The sequence below is a fragment of the Dysidea avara genome, chromosome 5, assembly GCF_963678975.1.
Source record: "Dysidea avara chromosome 5, odDysAvar1.4, whole genome shotgun sequence".
NCBI classification, from domain to species: Eukaryota; Metazoa; Porifera; class Demospongiae; order Dictyoceratida; family Dysideidae; genus Dysidea; species Dysidea avara.
In genome coordinates this window covers 4,328,391-4,348,633 of record NC_089276.1, presented here as the reverse complement: position 1 = coordinate 4,348,633, position 20,243 = coordinate 4,328,391, and the positions used below count along the sequence as shown (strand labels likewise).

Here is a 20,243-nt window from a genome sequence, read left to right as displayed (position 1 = left end):
GTACCAGCCTCAACTGCCCCTATAGAACACATTTTTCAACTGGCGGGTATGCTACTAGTGGAAAGAGAAAGAAAAATTTAAACAGAAATATTTATTCGAAGAAATCTGTAGATTGCACCAGCAGATTCAGACTAATTGTTACTAACTGGTTAGATATAATTATGTTATGTACTAACTACTTACTATAACTTTTGGTAACCTATACTTTACCAAATCAAGTTTTGGTAGTAAATACTTTAAAATACTTACTTTTAAAATTTACATACCAAAAGTAATACTAGTACTTTACTATCATTGAAAGTCAAGGTTAAATACTAACACCAATACTATACTAACAGATTTCTTAATACTGGAGCAACGCTAGACTGTCAGAGCTGTGTAGCAGGGTGTATAGATCGTTTAATGAAGCCAGGTCTTTTGGAGTCATTGCCAATCCCATCAATCTGTTGTTTCGGGAGTTTCACATGAGTTGACAAGCAGTGTTGGGAGTAACGCGTTAGTAATATCACCATTTGGCACAAAAATTCATCTGAGTTGTTGTTATTAAAATTTTAACCATTAACCTACCATCACAGCCATTTCTTGGCCGCCACCTTGGATTTCACATCTTTTTTTACCATAGCCTTTTTGAGGGCTGCACTCTTTTTACAGCTTGGCTGTTTTGGATTAGATTTCATTTATTTTTGTATTTGTATACCCCAAAGCCGGCCTATGGCCAGCTTTGGGGCTTTTTTAACCTATGTTTTTTTTCTTTACTACAGGAAGAAGTAAAGATGAAGCAGATGTAAATATTTTTATCAGTAAATGTACAAATTATATATATATAATACATATATTTATTACAGAACTCTCCATGATGGTTTCTTTGTAACTGAACACTCTACAAGGTGACTTCTTCTAGCAGCTCTCTCTACAGGGTGAATTGTTTGTAGCTGAACGATCTACAAGGTAACTTCTTGTAGCTGATCTCTCTACAGGGTGATTTGTTTGTAGCTGAATTCTGTATAGGTGATTTGTTTGCAGCTGAGTTCTTTACAGAATGGTTTCTTTGTAGCTGAACTCTCTACAAGGTAACTTCTTCTAGTTGATGTCTCTACAGGGTCACTAGTTTGTAGCTGAATTCTCTACATGGTGCTTTCTTTGTGACTGAAATCTTTACAAGGTAACTTCTTCTAGCTGATCTTTCTACAGGATGATTTGTAGTGCTGGGACGAATGTCAATTTTCTACATTCGAATATTCTATAAATAAAGTAAACGAATGTTCGAATTATTTGTTTCTTACATTTCATATAACAAAACACTTTTAAAACTGTTTCAAAGCTGTAAGTGAGTCAAGGGTACTATACAAAACTATACATAATTACAACTTAAGAACTTGAAGAATACAGCTAACTAATAAGTAACTACTGCCTACTGGTTAAGAAACTTTGAGTTTTTGTTCAAGAAAACAATGGCTTCAACATTCTTGGCTTTTAAACAATTTCGGTGCTTAGCTGTTATGATTCCTGCTTTAGAAAACAATCTCTCCGAAGAGGCAGATGTAGCAGGTATGCCAAGGTAAACCTTAGCAAGTTTAGCTAGGTTTGGAAACCTGTGCTCATTCATATTCCACCAAACCATTACATCAGAATTACGAGGTAGTGACTTCTCAAGCAAAAATTCTTCAAGTTCTGTATCATTTTCAGAGCCCTCTGAGTCATTGTCATCTCCTAACAATATATCCAATGCTGTTTTTTTCTTTTTTGCAGGTGGAGTTTCAGATGGCGCCTTCTCTTTGACAGCAACACACTGAAAAGTGGGGTTTCCACAATCAGCATCCTTCCGTTGCAACAGCTCTTCTCTGACTGATTGTTTCAAGTCATCTGTAAGAAATTTCAAGCTCTTGAATCGAGGATCTAATGCAGCAGCTAACACAAGTGGTGAATCCGGTTCAATTCCATCCAAGCTCCACCTTCTCATGATGGATTCTCTAACAGCTGTCTTGAATGCAATGATACTTGCTGAATCACCTTCCTCACTGTCCATGCTAGTAAACACATTATGCATTATTGGCAAAATGCAAGATATTGACACCTTTCTTTCTGTACAAAAGAAAACGGTTGCTACTTCCAATGGTTCAAGCAATTTAGCTAACTCTTCCAGTAAAACCCACTGATGAGCTGTGAGATCGAGGGTACAGTCTTGCCTTTTTGTAATGGTAGTATCTGAAAGTACAGCAGAGACTGGCCACCTGTTAGCTACTAAACGCTGAATCATATATAGAGTACTATTCCATCTCGTTGTACAATCTATTTTGAGTTTTTGTTGATTCATATTCATTTGAGACTGTTGCTTGTATAATTCAGCTGTTGCCAATGTGCTGTGATGGAAATGGCCTACTAATTTACGGGCAGCACCAAGAGCTCTATCAATAGATGTATTATTTTTAAATCCATCACTAATGCAAAGTTGCAGGATGTGAGCTGAACAATTCACTCCAGCCCATCCTTTTTCAGTTTGCAACAGATCAGTGGCCCGTCTCATGTTTGATCCTTGATCACGTACAATACTACTGACTGTACGGTCAGCAATTTCATAAGATTCTAGCACCTCCTTTATAGTAGAAGAAATGTTCTCTCCTGTGTGGTGGTCAGGAAATGATCTTGTAGCAAGTACACAATCAACGTATTCCCACTGTGAAGTAAGGAAATGACAAGTAAGTGAAATGTAAGCTTCTGTAGAACTGCTCGTCCATATATCGGTGGTGAGGGAGAGTGAGAACGCGTCTGATTGAAGTTTGTCAGTGAGTAATGCTTTTCCACTTGTGTATCGATCGAACATAAGCTTACTGATATGTTTCCGTGATGGTACAGTGTATCCAGGCTCGCAGTACTCCATTAGCTCTTGAAATCCCCGTCCTTCAACCATTCTCGTTGGTCGTAAATCGTGAACGGTCAGTCCAACTATCAGGTTGTCTAGAATCTTCGCACGCGCTGGGCTACACTTCTGTACTTTCATTATTGAATCAATCTTGGGCTGTCCAGAATCACGAGTGTACACAGTGGACTGGCTTCTTTGCAGGTGGTCCCGTAAATTTGACGTGCCGCCATGGTAAGCAAACTTGCCCTTACAAAGAGTACAAATAACATTTCTGCTCCCGTCCTTCTTAAAGTACTGCCACACATCCGACCTATTATGCCGGGAAGAGCCACCTAAATCCAAGCCGGCGCCTGAACCAGATGCCATGGCGTTTTACTCGGTTGTAAACAATGCGCACGTGACTCATAATGGATTCGAATCACGTGTATCTCTATTCGAATTACGTAACATTCGGACGAAGCTTCGAATCTTTCACATTCGTCCCAGCACTAATGATTTGTTTGTAGCTGAACTCTCTACAAGAAAACTTCTTCTAGCTGATGTCTCTACAAGGTCACTAGTTTGTAGCTGGACTCTCTACATGGTGGTTTCTTTGTAACTGAACTCTCTGCAAGGTGACTTCTTCTAGCTGATCTTTCTACAGGATGATTTGTTTGTAGCTGCACTCTCTACAAGGAAACTTCTTCTAGCTGATCTCTCTACCGGGAGCTGGACTCTCTACATGATGGTTTCTTTGTAGCTGAACTCTTTATAGGTGATTTGTTTGCAGCTGAACTCTCTACATGATGGTTTCTTTGTAGCTGAACTCTCTACAAGGTAACTTCTTCTAGCTGATTTCTCTACAGGGCGATTTGTTTGTAGCTGAACTCTCTACATGATGGTTTCTTTGTAGCTGAACTCTCTACAAGGTAACTTCTTCTAGCTGATCTCTCTACAGAGTGACTTGTTCGTAGCTGATCTCTTTAATTCTCTTCAGGGTTACTGCTCTATTAGAGTATCTTGATCTCGCACTTGCTACACCAAGTTGGATTTCGTGTTATAACTCCGTGGCTTTAAGTCTGATTCTTCTACACCATTGAAGAGCCTTTCTAAGATGATTACTCCATCTGTACAGTGATTTTCATAGCAATATCCCAAGCGGTTTATCTGGTAGGCGTTGCAAGTAGTGGTTTTGTATTGGCTAATCTCGATTGCATAATTGTTACACACTGTTGGTTTTTTTGTTGTATCTTCCTGGTTTTTAGCTCAGTTTATTTCAAACCACAAAAGGTTTGAGGTTCAATAGTTAACCTATTCACCCACCGATTTTCAGCTTCTTCCCATGTGCAGTTTAACCTGTGGGCGTGACAACATATTGGTGTTATTTTTCGTGAATAGTTGTCCATAACTCTGCCTGTTTATGTGTTCCAGCCAAAGTTGGTACCGAGATGCGCCTTTGCACCCCCCTTCTGTGTGCCAAATTTCAAGGCAATCGGATATGGCGTTCGCGTTTTATAGCAGTTTTTGCAAGTGTGTGAAAAGAGGAAGAAAAATAAGAAGAAAAAACGAAGGAACTAAGCCAATTTTTGAAGTCGCATATCTCGGGAACGCTTGAAGCGATTTCGCTCAAATTTGGATGTGGAGTACTGAAGTTGGAGGGCGTGTCCACAGCAAAAATCGTCTTGTTTCATCAAGGCAGCACAGAGCTACGGAGGTTTGAAAATTGCGTATTCGTTCTTCCTGTCAATATACTCACGGCTGTTGCGTGCCGGCTTCTTGGGCCGCACGACACACTACCGTGTGTCTTGATATAATATTTAATATTAATATTATTATTATAGTTACTTCTTTTTTTAGGTAATATGTAACTGTAGTTCTGTTGCAAGTAATATGTAACTAGTTGCTTATAAAAAGTAACTGTCCCAACACTGTTGACAAGCAGCCTTAACCTCGTCAAAAATTAGTGCACCATCTTCCATTGGTTCCTGCTTTCCTTTCTCCCTGCTCTGCTCTGTTGACCACATATCGCAACACTTGATCAGCGATGCAAGCTGAACTGGCTCCTGGTGCATGGATGAGCACCAGAATATGCTTGCAAAGTAGATTTGGCTGGTAAACTAAGAACATTAAAATCCTTCAATACTTTGTATGCTGCAGGACTTCGTGAGTAGATAGCTGAAGCTGAAAATTTATGCAAGTAATTTAAACCATTGTAACAACTGTAGCTAGATACCTTACCCATTCTTATGGTGATCAGACTCCAATGATTACCTCTACCACCATTAACTGCATAAAATCACTTGAATAAACTCAATCATATACATACTCTTATAATGATCTTACTGTTGGAAGCCTGATCATGGGAAAATTCTGTCCTTTGGTTGTCTAAATCTGTGTTCCAAATCTCTTTCATTATTCCACCAACACCATATTTCTCTCCTTCATCATACAATCTCTGTAATTCTTCATCTTTTGTTGTCTCCATGACAGTTCTCATTTCTTCATTTTGGTCATTATCCAGGGTGACTTCATGCTCCTCGTATCTTGCTAGTTTCCTAATGCTGTTAGTCCTCTCATATTGGGCTAGCTTCCTACGCTTGGCTGGCAGGACTCATATACGACAGTCTAGCCCTAGAAGAAGGACGTTGCCTGTTTGCTTTTCTTGTCGGGGTTTCCTTTAAAGTTCTCGTTTTCTGATGTTCCAGGTGCCTAACCAGATCTTTACATGGATAACAGTTAACTTCTTTGGCACCCTTCTCCTCCTTGGTTGTATTGCGAGCCAACTCAAACAATAAATCTCACTTCACTGAATCTACATGGTGGAATGGAAATCAGTGAGGTGCACGCTTTTTATATGAAATCGAATGACTTCTTTGTATTCCTTCAAATACAGCTCAGGGTCAATTCCTGGGCAGAACTTGTGTGAGTTTCCACGTATTATTTTACACAGAGCAACAATACCTTCAGTGCTTTCAAAACTCTGCTTCCTCCACAGTCTCATCATCACATGTACAGAGCGTTCCTTGTATTGCACGTACCCTTTAATACGTGACAGCATTCCATGAGGCAGATGAACAGAAAGATTATGTTGGCTGATTAATTTGCATGCTGTTTACCTCTAAACGTGACATCGCAAAACAAAGGCTAGGAAACCATGAAGCGACTTCTTGGTGAATCTTTGACAGAAACTCCTCTTGGTTTTCAGTCGTAACTACTGGTGCACTGTTCACTACAGTGTTAGGAGATGTGTTGGGCATCTCGGGAGATGATGCTTCCAGGTCCGTAATGATGTCACTGACACGAACAGGGCTGCCAACACAGGCATCGCTATCAACAACATGGGACTGAAACCCAGTAACGCTATGACTTGGCGTACTCTTAAGATGAACTGTCCAGCCAGCTGCTCTCAACTCACCTTCTAGAGTGTTAATTCAAACCAGTGAACACGTTTATCATAAGTGTAAATTTACTGTGATAACTGGAAATACTTCTGGCACTCATTTTGATAGACTATACTGCAGTTAGACTCTCTCCTCTTATTATTCACTCTTGATAATATGTAGTTTACATATGCCCTTATTGCATAAATATACCTTTACAGTATGCAACAGCCGATTACCAAATCCTTGCTGTAGAGTTATTGACCCCATAACTATGATATGCACAGTGCCAACAAGTTAGTGTTGGGGTAACCTACAAACAAGCTGGAGCCTCTTCTTCCAGGAGTTATAGTTAAGGTAGCTGGTGTCAAGGTACGGGTTTCTGCAATGAAGCTGGCCAGTTTGCCTCCTTCGGAGAATAGCCTAGGCCAGAACAGTGCCGGAGGCCATTCTGGTACTATCAGGGTTGCTGCCACTTTACACTTCAACAGGTGCCTGATAACACTTGGCACCAAGTAAGTATACAGGTGGGCAAAGCCAGTTGTTGTCCTTTTGCCAGTTGCAAGTGAAAGCATCCACATCCTCTGTGCCTGGATTCTAAAACCTAAAATTAAAATGTGGCAGCTGTGTATTGTAATAGCTTGCAGAGCGATCCACTGTGTGTGTGTGGGGGGGCACACTCTGTCCAACTCCATGAAGGAAACATGATCCAGGCTCCAATCATCATAGTCAACAAGCCGACTGAGGTAATCAGCGACTTCGTTATCTCGCCTTGGTATCCACTCTGGCTCAATGTGGACGCAGTACGCTAGCAAAGTTGAAATTATATCAAGTGCTTCATCCTGCAGATCAGGTTTCTTATTTCCTACTGATAGTATGCATACTACATTCTGATTATTGGTGAACCACTTAACCCGTTCATTTTCCAACTTAGCTGCAAGGGCTTCTAGCACTAGTCTAACTGCTATTAGCTCGTGCCCTGTGGAACTCCTTTTGGATTCGTCTGGCAATCATGTACCCTGTGCTATATGACACCCGTGTTGCACTGTGTAACCTGCATAACCAGAGTCACTGGCATCAGTGAACACAACCCTTACTGCTGAGGTCCCCATCCATATGTTATGCCCATTGAGTTTTTCAATTGCATCATACCAGAACCTGATTTCCCATCTTACATGGTTGGATAATGGCAGGTTCTGTAGCCATGACATGCATGTGTTTGACAAGGTGTACAAGGTCCGGTAACCTGGTCATTAACCTGGTTACCGGACCCAACCCTGGGGACATAGAAATTATCTTACCTGTAATATTAGCTAGGGCCTTAGCAGGGAGGGAGCACTTGCCTATTACATCTTCAAGTAGGGATTGTAGTGCATTAATTTTTGCCTGTGGGATTGTTATCTTGCCTTGCTCCAGGTCCAGCTCAAAGCCAAGCCAGGTGCACTGTTGGGATGGTGTCCAATTACACTTTACATGGTTCGTGACAAAACCTGCTCTACTAAGGTCCTCCTGGACTAATGTACTAGCAATCTGTGCCTCCTTTTTCCCACTCACTGCCACTATCCCATCATGTGAATGGCAGTGGCAAAGACAGGAGAGGGAGCTTATACCCCTTCTCAATGCACTCAATCACTGGGGTTCAACACTGTTCTCCAGAATTCTACCTTACATATCGACTATTTGTTCTGAGTTCTGTTCTAGCTCCCAAATATGTGTGGGTCCAGAGTGGGCTACATATGTGAGGTTTCTGTGTGACTGTTTGGATACAGTGGTTCCATAGCAATTCTGCAACTGCCTCAGTGACAAAGCTTGGGTTATCGTTAGCTGACTTCTGGTTTTTGGCCCAACAGCTCTGGTAAGATGAGACTAGTTCTGAACCTGCGTTACCTTAACCAATTTCTGCTAAAGGCTAAATTTAAGTACAAGGATCTAAGGGTGTCTATGTCAATGTTTCAACAAGGGGACTATTTGTTTTCTTTTGATTTCAAATCGGGGTACCACCATGTAGATATTCCATAGGCAACACCGGAAATTTCTTGGGTTTTTCTGGGGTCAGGGCAGGGAACAGCAATTTTATGTCTTTTCTCTGTTACCTTTTGGATTAGCCACTGCATGCTACCTATTCACCAAATTGTTGAGGCCTCTGGTTCAGCACTGGAGGGGCCAAGGCTATAGGCAGTTGTCTATTTAGATATTGCTCTTTTGTAAACCCTCATTACCATAATGAGTTTCGTTACTTAAGGAACCCACCTGCACTCTGGCCCCACCTGACTATGGGCTGTGATACTACACTCACTCTGAACTCATCATTCAAAGTGTGAGCACAATCAGTAATGCATTGGATGCACCCCCCTCACTCTTAGTATTGAATGCAGTATCAAGGCCATTGATATTACCCACTACACTAACAGCAAACACTATTAGCATTGCATACATTATCAACACCCTTACCTTACTCACAACAAAAGTACTATTAGCATTACATACACCATTAGTATACTTAAAGCATAAGCACCATCAACATTGCATACATTATCAGCACCCTCAGTATGACCACTGTACTCACAATACCATAGTACAATGCTCACACCTTAAGGTGTACCCCACTGACATTCGGCATAACAATCACTACTATTCACCAAAGGAAACAACCAGCTCTGAGCCTGGCTGGACATTGAGCCTTCAGGTGTCCCATCTGTAGGCAGCAGAAACATGGGCCCGGTGTTCTTGTTGGTAGTCCTGGTGGCCCAGCTGGCTTCGTGAACATGGGAGGCTGGGGGTGCGGTGGTGGCCCAAATACATACCACAGGCAGGGCCTGTGCCTACTACTGGAAAGGGGCCAACAAAACCCCGACTCACAGGCTGAGGTGGTGACTCCCTCTAGCTACCTGTCCTCTTTAGTGGCCATCTCTGCTTCATTGTCCACTTCTCTGCATCAGACCATTTCTTGGCACCCTTCTCATCAGTGGCAATCTCTTCCTTTAGGTACTCTTCCACTGCACCCCAGCCACAGTCTGAGGTATCCGCAAGGCGGATAAGCTTCTGCTGTGTCACAATGACATCCACACCTTTTTGTAGCTGCTCTCTTGCCTTCTTAAGAATGGATGCTGCCTGGGGTTGCTCCGGCTTCAGCTTATCCAACATCAAGGCAGCCAACTTGATGGCATTGTTCACCGACTGACTGAAGGCGAACTGACGCTCATTCCCTTTTCGACGAAAAGTTGATTCAGGCTCCTTCTGAATCTTCCGGACAATAAGGTGGGCTGTCTCCTCTTGGTTGTCTGCTACCTCCTTCTTGAGGTGCTCAAACTTGGCATTCATATCCTGTTGGATCTGCGCGTGGGCCGCCTTCATAGAGTCCACAGACTTTAGAAGTAAATCTAGCTTCTGTGAGTCATCCATCCTTTGGAAGTATTCGTAACTCATGAATAGTAGCCAAGTTAATTTACAACTTATTGTGTGTTTTTACTGCAGTGCAAATACGTTTTTACTGCAGTGCGATTGAGTTTGGGTCGATTCGAACCAACCATATACGTTTACACGACACAAGACAAATTGAAGCAACTCGACTTATTAATCACAGCTATTGAAAACCACAATCACTATTTCCCAACAGTTTTCAAAACCACAATCAATATTTCGAAGTGTTAGTAAATATGCCTTCATGTATGACACAACTTTACCAACTTCTTTCATGACGAACAGATGTAGTTTCACGACGAACAGATGTAGTACAAAGCCGTTCTTTATAATCAAGGCGACGTCATAATGCAAGGCAAAAGGCTACTTTTATGGTGTTTACAGTTTTACTGCAAGTGGCAATTTCTTACCTATTTGGACAGCACCCTAGAAGTGTTTGGATGTTTGTCAAGTCGTCAACATGGTGCAGAACATTGTATTGAGGATTTGGTCCCTGTGACTGGAGGGAAAATTTCAGGGTAGGCAAAGCAACATTTGATTACATTTGTCATAATTAATTCAGAAGGCAAACACTAGCATGAGGAGACCAGAGAGGCGTGTTGCTATAACATTATGGGTACTAGCTACACCTTCTGAGTATCGCAGTATTGCCCATTTGTTTGGTCTAGCTCGGTGTACAGTGTGTCAGATAGTTCACGAAACCTGTAAAGCTATCATTCAAAAATTCAAGTCGGTGTACATCAACTTCCCTACTGGAGATAATTTAATAGCTGTAATTCAAGGACACCTCAGTGTGCAGGTTCTATTGATGGTACATATATACCCATTACACCACCCACAATGAATCACACTGATTTTTATAATCGTGAAGGATGGTATTCCATCATAGCATAAGCTGTGGTCGATCACAATGGATTGTTTAGGGATCTGTGTATTGGGTGGCCTGGTAGTGTACATGATGCACGTGTGTTTTCTAACTCCTTGCTCTATAGCAAAGTTGGTAATGGTGAATTACTACAAGGTCAAGAGTTAGCTGTACGGGGTGGTACTATTCCAGTTTTTCTTATAGGGGATTCAGTATATCCGTTGCTATCTTGGCTTGTAAAACCATTTGCATTCTCCTCATCATTGTCATAACAGCACAAAAATTATAACTACAGAATGTCGAGGGGTAGAGTTGTTCTTGAGATGGCTTTTGGAAGATTGAAGGCACGGTGGAGAAGGCTGAACAAGAAGATTGATATGCACATAAATAGTGTACCAAATGTTGTGCTGGCTTGCTGCATTTTACATAATGTTAGAGAAATTCATGGTGACGAATTTAATGAAGAGTGGTTAGATGATTTGGATTTAGATCAGCCAAATGACACGCATGTTTCTACCACTACCCAAGATGGTAGTACAGTAAGAAACTTGTTAGTTAATTATTTTGAACATCATTAACTATTATGTAATCAGTTGTTTGTACTTACAAAAGCTCATTGATATTAACTCATCAGTTTTACTGTTTATTATTGTGATTGTACATTGACTTATTCATGCTTACATACAGCCATGTACAACTTCAATGATCAACTGTATATATATGGTCCTGCATGACACTTCAAAACTTGTTGTTGAACCAGGAGGGTTGTAGTACAGACTTGACGGAGGAGGTGCATGATATTGAGGAGGATACATACTGCTTCCTTCCATACCACCCTGCAGCATTTGGACCATTTTTAGCTGGAATTCATGCTCCTCACGCTTTTGTTTCTCTTCAAATTGGAGTCGTTTTTCTTCTAATTCCATAAACATTTTGTCACTACTTCTTCCATCTGACATTGTCTTCACTACTTTGGTCATCACATCTTCTAGGATCTCTCCTTTACTTCGCTTTCTCTTTTTCCCTTTTATTCCCACTTTGTCTGTCACTGGAACTTCATTGGAATCTTCTTTCATTGAGGTGTTGCTGCCCTTGCGAGGAGGTGGTGTATCACTCACACTAGCGGTACTGCTACTACCACTCTGGTTGTCAGAAAAATCACCTGAAAAATTGCTTTTGTCCTGGGAATTACTTTCCTGATACCCTTCCACATCTGTTTCATCACTGTCGTGGTCTGAGTGCAGTGGCTGTGATTCTAATGTCTCTAGCAAAATAGGGGGACGAATAGTAGGGCGTGCAGCCAGTATTTCATCTAGTTTGCTGAAGAATTTGCATTGGGTTCTTACTCGTCCTGTGAGCTTTTGCTTCTATTTAATCTTCTTGTAGTCCTGATGCAATTTTTTCACTTTATTACGGCACTGTTTACCCGTCTTCTCAATGTTATACTCCACCAAACTCCTTGATAGTCTGTCGTAAACGTGCTTATTATGCTTACAGCCCTCCAGTTGTTCCTGTATACCTTCCTCAGCCCAGCAGCTAATCAACTGAAAGACTTCAGCATCAGTCCAGTTCACTGCCACCATTGTTGGTGAGTCGCACGGTTAGCCGCCAAAGTTGTTTGCTCATATGATCACATACACTTCGGATTAATTCATGGTTTTGTTTGCACACAGATGTGAATCGCATTGAATCACACTGAACCACCTCAGGTAGGTAGCCCCATTTAAATTTGCATGGCTCGATTCGGTGTGTGTTTACACTGAATTGTTAATTTCCCTGGATTGAATCACACCACAATAGTTCGAATTCTGCAGCTAGTGTAAATGGGCTGTAACAGTTACTTATTACTAGAACAGGTACTAGCAGCCAACACTGTCACAGTTGTCAGCCTAGAATGAACATGTGTTCACACATGTCTTGTATGTGTTATGCTGGTTTGTGGTTTACTGATAACATGTTTTCCATATGATGAGTTTGTGGTAGTATGTGTTGTCATGGTGACATTCTGTTGTGGTTGAACAAAGTATGTGTTGTCATGGTGACATCCTGTTGTGGTTGGACAGAGTGTTAACTAGTAAATGTTATCTCAATTAAAATGTCACCTCAATTGAGGGAAGAATGCTCTCATGTGTGGTTAACATTTGAGTGGTTCATCTCTAGGTGAGGCTGAAGCCTTACTAGAAACCATAGAACTTTTCCCAGGATTGGAAGGGTTGATTGATAGAGCTCAAAGCCGTGGTAACCAACATCTGACTTCTATGTTATTTAGCTTGTGGATTGTATTAGTACTCAGCTTGTTGATGTAAAGGTTTGATTTAAATTGTTTGCTGTTTGTATTCCAAAAATGTGCTGTCACCATCTAGGGAACAATGTTAATAACACAAAGCCATATTAATACTATAACTCCTCATTTCATGTTTGGTACATTTTAACTTATTCATCCAATATAATGGTGGACTTGTATAAGCTTCCATAATTATGTAGGCACTCACCAAATGATAAATTTTTATCAAGCATTGCTTCATTTGAAGAACATCTCTGTGTCTAGGCCTCCCAAAGAAAGAATGTAGCTCACCATTACCCTAGACCCAGTAGTAGTATACAAAAGATCATGCAACTACAAAATGGATTAGTGATAAACAAGAAATGTGGTGGAAATTGGTGGGGGAAACATCGCTCTTTCATCGCTTCATGTCACAAGTGCTCATGCTATGTAAAACAAAACTGTTTAGATATCATATACCAGGAGCTCATACAGTGGATTTCACGTGCGTTTGAAAATTGCATGTTGCGTATGGCGGTTTGCGTGTAGGTAAAATGAACAATACTAGCTATTGGAATATTTTGCGTAAACACAATACACAATTTTCTATTGCATATGAAGTCCACTCTAAGCTTCGGTGCTTATTAGCTCCTGCATATACGATAGTAGTGCTGTACACTGGTATCCAATTAACTGGTTATTAACTGGTTATCGGTCTCCATAACAGTTGTAAGTATGATGGATATATGGGAAGTTTGGTGTTATTGCCATAAGGTTGGAGACCTGTTTAATCACATGACTTTGCTGATTGGCTTTCAATATAGACTGCATTGATGTCCTACCTCTTGACAGGTCACGTGATACCACCGAAACCACAAACAGGGATACCAGTGCCACATAAGCTGGTGAATGCCAGCATTGTATCCCTGGGTTGCCAGACTTCCCTTTCAGGTATTCCATATAAACAACATGTACTTTTGTTCACTGCTGGGACTCTACCTGTAAAATTGCTATACTCAAGCATGATGACTTACACTGATTGATGATTAGTACAAAAATTTTGTGACACATGTAGTTTCAATGATACCCCTACAGACACAAATGTGTGACCTACTATATGGATTGTAAATTATCAACTATAACACAGTTCAAAGTCTGGCCAGTAGTGAGTCAGATCCTGCATGATGATAGCCTTGCTGAGACAGCAGCCAGGTGTTGTGGAGCAGTCCAGATATATAGCTGATAAGATGAACTCTTCCACCTGCCCAGAGTTTGTATAGCCGAATCTTGAATTCCCACCGTAGCTGCGGTAGTAGCAGCTCCTATTCGAAAACTGTGACCTGCATAGTCCTGAGCTGGGAGGCCAGCCTTAGTCAGTGCAGACCGAACTTCCTCCACAAATCTTGACTTCAGTAAAGGTGAGCCATCATCACAGATGAACAGGGAACCTGGTTGGGGGCCTCGCCGTGCCAGATATGCTAACAATGCGGTCACTGGACAGATGTCATCCCCCGTTCTCCCTATGACAACTTTGACACCTATTCTGCCCTGGTCAGTTTTTGAGTGTTCTAGTTTCAATGATATCACTGATGGATTGAAATTGTTGTCTGTTGAGAGGTCACTCCGGGACAAGTGTGTTCTGGGGTCGTATGTTGGACTGACTGTAATCTCTCCTGAGCGGCAGAAAGAGAAAAATGTCACTGATGAAGCTGCCCATAACATTGTGGTATTAAAAGAGGGTTCTGATTGAAACCACACTCCCTTCAGTTTTCGAAGGATAGCTGGAGTTATTGGCAGCCGAGCACGGGGTGCTTTTCCCTTTTTTCCAGCTTCAATTTTGACACCTTTTAGTACCTGCCTTAGACATGGCATTTGGCCCACTTGAGGATCGCCTAGTCCATGAGAGATCTGTAGTTGCCGAACACCACAAAGGTAGATGCTTATGGAGTTGTGGGCCAAGCCCTGTTGACCGAGGCATGCTACAAAGTAACAGAGTGTACTCTCTTTGGCTGGTAGAGGATTGAGGTTGAAACTTACAAAAAGTGAGATAGCGACGTTCGGCTGCAGCGTAGGTCTTGTGAGTAGAGGGAGCTAAAGCAGCTGCAAAGTATCCTCGAACAGTTTCATCCAGCTGATGGATGTCCAAGTGAGGTTCTGTGTTACCAGGGTGATTAGTGGGGGAGGAATTATTGAAGGATGAGACAGTGCTTGGGAGCCTGTGAAATGAAAGAAGATATGTTATTTCTAGATAAAGCATCAACAAGTTTATTGTCTTTACCAGCTAGGCGAATTGCATGGAACTAGAAATTGTGATGGGCTGCAAAGAAGACCAATAAACGAATCAGGTGCATGAGGTGAAGGTCTTTGCAGAAGGTATAGTTGATTGCTTCTACCACTGCCAAGTTATCTACTCTGAACAGTACTATCTTGCCTGACCAGAACTTTCCCCATATGGCAGCAGCAATAATAACTGGGATCAATTCCTCGATAGCTATAGAGAGTGGCTGAAGTCTCTGACACCACTTTAAGGAAAACCAGTGTGGGGATCCGTAGGCTCCACAACCCTATGATCCTGATGTGTCCGAAAACACTGTCATGTCTGCGGTCTGTCTTTGCACATCCCACAGGATGGATATGCCATTCCATCTCTCGATGAAGAGGAACCACCACAAAAGATCTGCTTTTGCTGGAGCATTTAAGCAAATATTGTGAGATGGGTTGCTTCCAATCTCTTGTATGGAGTACAATCTGCGGAGGAAAGGTCTGCCTGGGCGGACCACTTTTGTAGCAAACTGGAGTATTCCCACCAAGCTCTGAAGGTCTTTCTTGCGAATGGACTTCTTCAGAATGCAACACCTTTCAACACAGTCCCATAACAGCTCTTTAAGTATGATTAACTTTTCCTCTGGTAGTCTGAGCTGCAGTGCCACTGTGTCTACCTCTATGCCAAGGAAGGTCAAACACTGGGATGGACCTTCCAGTTTGGATAGTTCTAGTGGAATTCCTAACTCCTCAAATAAGGATACCAGTTTTTTCTTCTGGGAGGTAGCTTCGTCTTCTTGTCTGGCAACAAGAATGAAGTCATCCAGGTAATGGAGACTATTACTGATTCCCTTGCTCTGGAGGATCCACTGCACTGCATCAGCCACAGCAGAAAAAAATTTGGGGGCTGACCTCAAGCCAAAAGCCAGTGCACTGTCAATATACACTGAGTCCTTCCAACATACTCCAAGGAGAGGTTGGTCTTCAGGATGGATGGGAAGCATTCTGTAAGCTTCCTTGATATCTGCTTTAACTAGAAAGCAACCCTGGTGTTCATGCAGTATTATGGAGGATAGATGGTCAATAGAAGCATACGATAAACTGGACAATTGCAGAGAGATGCCATCATTTATACTATGATCCGTAGGAGAGGATAGGTCCACAATTAATCTCCACTTGCCTGGTTTGTTCTTTTTTGGAATGGCACCCAGTGGGCTGATGTGAACATCTTGGGGATAAACTCCTCTAGGAAGCTTGATCATTCTGTTGAGAGATACCTCTCTGGCCAGGTATTCTGAGATAACTGACGGCACTTTGGATGGCATATTTTCAGATGCTTTCTGCAGATTATGTGTCCTATCAAAGCCAATCCGGAAGCCTTCTGCAATTCCACTCAATATGTAATTAACATACATTCTGTCTGGGTGGTGTATTAGCAGCTTCCTCCAGCTCTCCAACACTAAAGGAGAGTGACTACTAGCATACAAGGGTGAACCACCTGCTGCCCCTTGGTGACTACTCAGAGCTAGTAGGTCTTCCATGTAATGGTAGCTGCCATCATTCACCATACCACTCTTGAAGAGAGATAGATTCAGCTGCAAGCCTGTAATGTGAAAGGACCAAGCAGTGATCACACCCCAAGGTGGAAATGCTGGCCCTTTATAAGTGAATGCTGATGGGACTGAAAGGTGTGAAATATTACTAAGGCTGGGCTGCTATATAGACCTATGTCACTTTGAGACAGAGGATCACCCAAGAGCAAACACTTCAAAGGCTTACAACTATCTACCTATAAGTGATATTTAATTTCCTTTATGTATTATTGAAAAAACAACCAAACAAAACGTGACTATTTAATCATGATCAGTTCAGTGCCCTTTGTATATGTTAAAGCATAGCCGCGAGTGCTATATGAAAAATAAAGTACGAGGCGCGCGGCCGAGATGCTAATAAAGCACGAGGCGAAGCTGAGTGCTTTATTAGCATTGAGGCCAAGCGCCAAGTACTTTATTTTTCATATAGCACGAGCAAGGATATGCTTTAAATGATTTATGGAACTTTCTAGTCGTGTAGCTTCACCATACACTAGGACTCGTAATTAACAAGCGTTGCACGAACTATTAGCAGCCTGAACGCACACAAACTAGTTTAACAAAGTAACTCACGCGTATTTCACCATAGTTTGGCATAGTAGACGTTCATCGCGTCTTTTGACAGGTTTTGCTCGCAACCCACAATAGATTTTATTGCGAGTTACATGGTGAAGTATTTCCGTGATATCTCCAGGACTTGTCCGTTTACATTAACAAACGTAACAGCAACGTTATCTTCTCCCACCCATCATCGAAGCATTTAGGTATGTCTATAAAAGCAATCCAGTGGTGGAACTCGTATCGACTGGGGTGATTGATCACTCAGCGCGGCGAGGCTATCAGCCTTCACCGGCTTGGGTGATTAGTCGTGCTGACGCGAGCCCCGTAGGCTATTAGCCTACACTAAGGCACGTGGGCAACTGTGCTTTATTGCCCACAAAGAGTGCTTTATTGCATCGCAAAGAGTGCTTTATTCGTTCAATAAAGCACTCTGTGCGGTGCAATAAAGCACTCTTTGTGGTCGATGAAGCAGTTGGCCGGCTGAGAGTGCACTTTATCAAATTTAAAGTACACTTTTTCCTTTGATCTCACCCACGCAAAGTTCTATAAAGTGAGGGTAATACTTTCCTGCTGTAGATTTGCAGTCTTTTCCCTGGTGTGGTGGTCTTCAGCACTTGTGGGCAAACTGGCATGGTTGTCGATCACAGTATCCTTTGAAATTCCACTTTAAACACACAGCAGGAATTGAATATGGTGTAGCCCTCTTTCTTGCCATTGCCTCCTTGTGTGGTGCTTTGGCTGTAGCAGGAAGAAGCCATGTCTGTTTTTTGTTGGGCTGCTAGACATTGTCCGTATATGGGGAAGTTCAGCTCCTCCACTTCCTTAAGGACTTGGCTGCTGCCCATTCTCGAAAATCCTTATCATATTTTAGCCATCGTGTTCCCAAATCATTGGACAGCTGTAGAACTAGGTGTAGGTGGGCTGCCAACCCTGTTGCTTCCTCTGTGGTAGTATTGTTATCAGAAAGTAATACTGCCATCCTGGATCCATGGCAGTATATCTGTGATATGACTCCTTTTCTTTCTCTGTCCTGAATCAGAGAGTATCCACTGTCCAGCGGCATTGACTGTTAGTTCAGCTGGTTGGGTAGCATTCTCTTCGAGTAGTGAAGACAGGTCCACAAATTCCCATCGCCTGATTTTTTCAACCAGCTTAATTGGAAGAGGGGGCATTCCTTCTGCCACAACCATCGAGGGTGCTGGGGTACTGGGTAGTGCATCAGATGTGCTGGCACTGCTGAGTAGAGATGGCAGTGAGGGAATGGATGGTACCAGCAATGGATCAATAGGCAATGACGGCCAGGATGCCAGGGGTACTCCTGCAAAAGGAATACACACACGAGTTGCTGCCTTGGTACAGTGGACCTGTGGGTCCTTGCAAGTATAATGAGCCATTTAGTGGCCGATGACTACTGACTGGTAGTGATAGTTGCTCTCAAATTTTGTTTGTTAGTTTTGCTAGGTAAGCTGCTTGATAATTAAGCTCAACATTTGACTGGTTCTGTTGCCTTTGTCTGAGGCTGATGAATGCCAGCCTATACTGCTGGAAGCTAAATGTCAATTAGCTTTTGCTGCTTGGAACTGGTAGTTGATGTCTACCAGCTTCTGGGTCATATATAACACTTAACCACAAATGCATCCCCCTCTGGTGTGACCTCTTTCTGTGGGTGCTGACCAATCAAAATGTTAGGTTTGCTGCTTTAGAAAAAGGAGGGTAATCCTCTTGGGTAATATGGTAGCCAAGAATTAAGAATTCTAGTCTGCTTCAATGTATAAGTTCTAACATAGAAAATGCTGGAGGGACAAATTGTCCAAACTGATGAAGAAAAAAAACCCACATAAGAATGCAAACTACTCCTAGCTGTCAGGACTTGCAAATTAGAGCTCTATCGGTTGGTAACTAGATTACATTATAGGGCTTACCTCCACTGGCTGAGCTCGTGTTGGATGGTCTTGATGATGGCCTTGGGTCTCCTACCGTGGTAGAAGAACTGCACTGCAAAGGGCTTGTAGCTGATGGGGAAGATTGAAGAATTAGTGCCACAGCTCCCGCAATCTGCTGAATTGTTTCTGCTGAGAAGCTACTCGAGACTGGATTAACAGCATAGCTGCTGATTGAAGCTGAGCTTGTAGCTGTGACTGGTGGAGCAGGTGCAGCTGATGAAAATGGAGGAACTTCTTCTTCTGACATTCTCAAGTCTGGTGGTCTTGAAGCAAATTCAGAGACACGAACTCCTGAAACTTCTTGCACTTGCCGAGTAACACAATGGAGTGAGAGATGCTGGCGAGTCCCTTTATACCCTGTCTAGGAATGTGTTTACCTTAGCAACCTGACACCTCCTCTGGGGTCCAAACCCTACCCATAACTTGTTTACCTTCTCAACCAAGCTGTCCTCTCTGGGACAAATGCTTTAAGGAATGTGCAATGTTGAATGCTGCCATAACGACCAGATGGACACCTCATAAGGGAATGTGCTGTGTTGGAAGCATCTTAGCAGGGATGGATGTGTAGTGCTGTTGACCTGCCAGTTAACCCTGTTTAACCTGCTGTTAAACTTGTATTAACTGGTGTTGTCTAGGTCAGCCAATAACCAGTGAAGAAACCTTTAAACCAGTTATTGCCCACCCACTTGGTAAATCATAAATTACCCCTGCTGACAAGTGTTAACATCATAACATAACCTCAAAGAATGTGTAGATTGTAATAACTGTTATTGCAAGACAGGATGTTGATGGTCACTTTGGTACCACCCTAAACCTTCAGCAGGTTGTTGAGTCATATTATGTCTGCCAATACACAAACAAACCAATTAACTGGTTATTGCCAATTATTGGTAGGCAATTAACCAGTGACAAAAATTTTGTAGGTGTACAGCTTTATATGATAGCATTTTATATTAGGAAACATGAAGGTTTGGGCTTTTTTGGCCAAAACTATCACCCTAAAAGTCTAAAACCAGCCTCTTCATGGCACCTTGGCTGTTTTGGTTAGGCGTAGCCAAGCCTAAAAGTGCCTCAAGTACACCTGAAATGCTTCAAATAGGTTACTACATATTAAAAAT

At 42.1% G+C, this 20,243-nt stretch overlaps 3 protein-coding genes across 3 annotated transcripts; all 3 read right to left on the bottom strand.

The window, feature by feature from the left end:
• Window positions 1-1,411: 1,411 nt before the first annotated feature.
• On the bottom strand, window positions 1,412-3,226 carry LOC136256539 (E3 SUMO-protein ligase ZBED1-like). Its single transcript, XM_066049520.1, has one exon. The coding sequence runs from the start codon at window positions 3,224-3,226 to the stop codon at window positions 1,412-1,414; it is 1,815 nt and encodes a 604-aa protein (XP_065905592.1).
• A 9,137-nt stretch (window positions 3,227-12,363) lies between these two features.
• Window positions 12,364-14,639, bottom strand: LOC136256538 (uncharacterized). Its single transcript, XM_066049519.1, has 2 exons — window positions 14,067-14,639; window positions 12,364-12,393 (listed from the first exon to the last, which is right to left on the bottom strand). The coding sequence occupies exons 1-2, from the start codon at window positions 14,637-14,639 to the stop codon at window positions 12,364-12,366; spliced, it is 603 nt and encodes a 200-aa protein (XP_065905591.1).
• Window positions 14,640-15,331: 692 nt separating this feature from the next.
• On the bottom strand, window positions 15,332-19,372 carry LOC136256537 (uncharacterized). The gene is made up of 3 exons (XM_066049518.1): window positions 19,105-19,372; window positions 18,156-18,500; window positions 15,332-16,632 (listed from the first exon to the last, which is right to left on the bottom strand). Exons 1-3 carry the CDS (start codon window positions 19,370-19,372, stop codon window positions 15,332-15,334), a joined length of 1,914 nt encoding a protein of 637 aa, XP_065905590.1.
• Between the last annotated feature and the right edge of the window lie 871 nt (window positions 19,373-20,243).

Excerpts from the sequence above, each read along its gene's own strand:
- LOC136256539 (XM_066049520.1), bottom strand. The coding sequence starts at position 3,226 with ATGGCATCTGGTTCAGGCGCCGGCTTGGATTTAGGTGGCTCTTCCCGG.
- LOC136256538 (XM_066049519.1), bottom strand. The coding sequence starts at position 14,639 with ATGCCATGTCTAAGGCAGGTACTAAAAGGTGTCAAAATTGAAGCTGGA. Across the intron at positions 12,394-14,066 it reads CTGCTACTACCGCAGCTACG|GCTGACAACTGTGACAGTGT; the intron begins GTGGGAATTCAA and ends TGTTCATTCTAG.
- LOC136256537 (XM_066049518.1), bottom strand. The coding sequence starts at position 19,372 with ATGTCAGAAGAAGAAGTTCCTCCATTTTCATCAGCTGCACCTGCTCCA. Across the intron at positions 18,501-19,104 it reads CACGAGCTCAGCCAGTGGAG|GAGTACCCCTGGCATCCTGG; the intron begins GTAAGCCCTATA and ends TTCCTTTTGCAG. Across the intron at positions 16,633-18,155 it reads GCCATGGATCCAGGATGGCA|GCTTGCAGCTGAATCTATCT; the intron begins GTATTACTTTCT and ends TTCACATTACAG.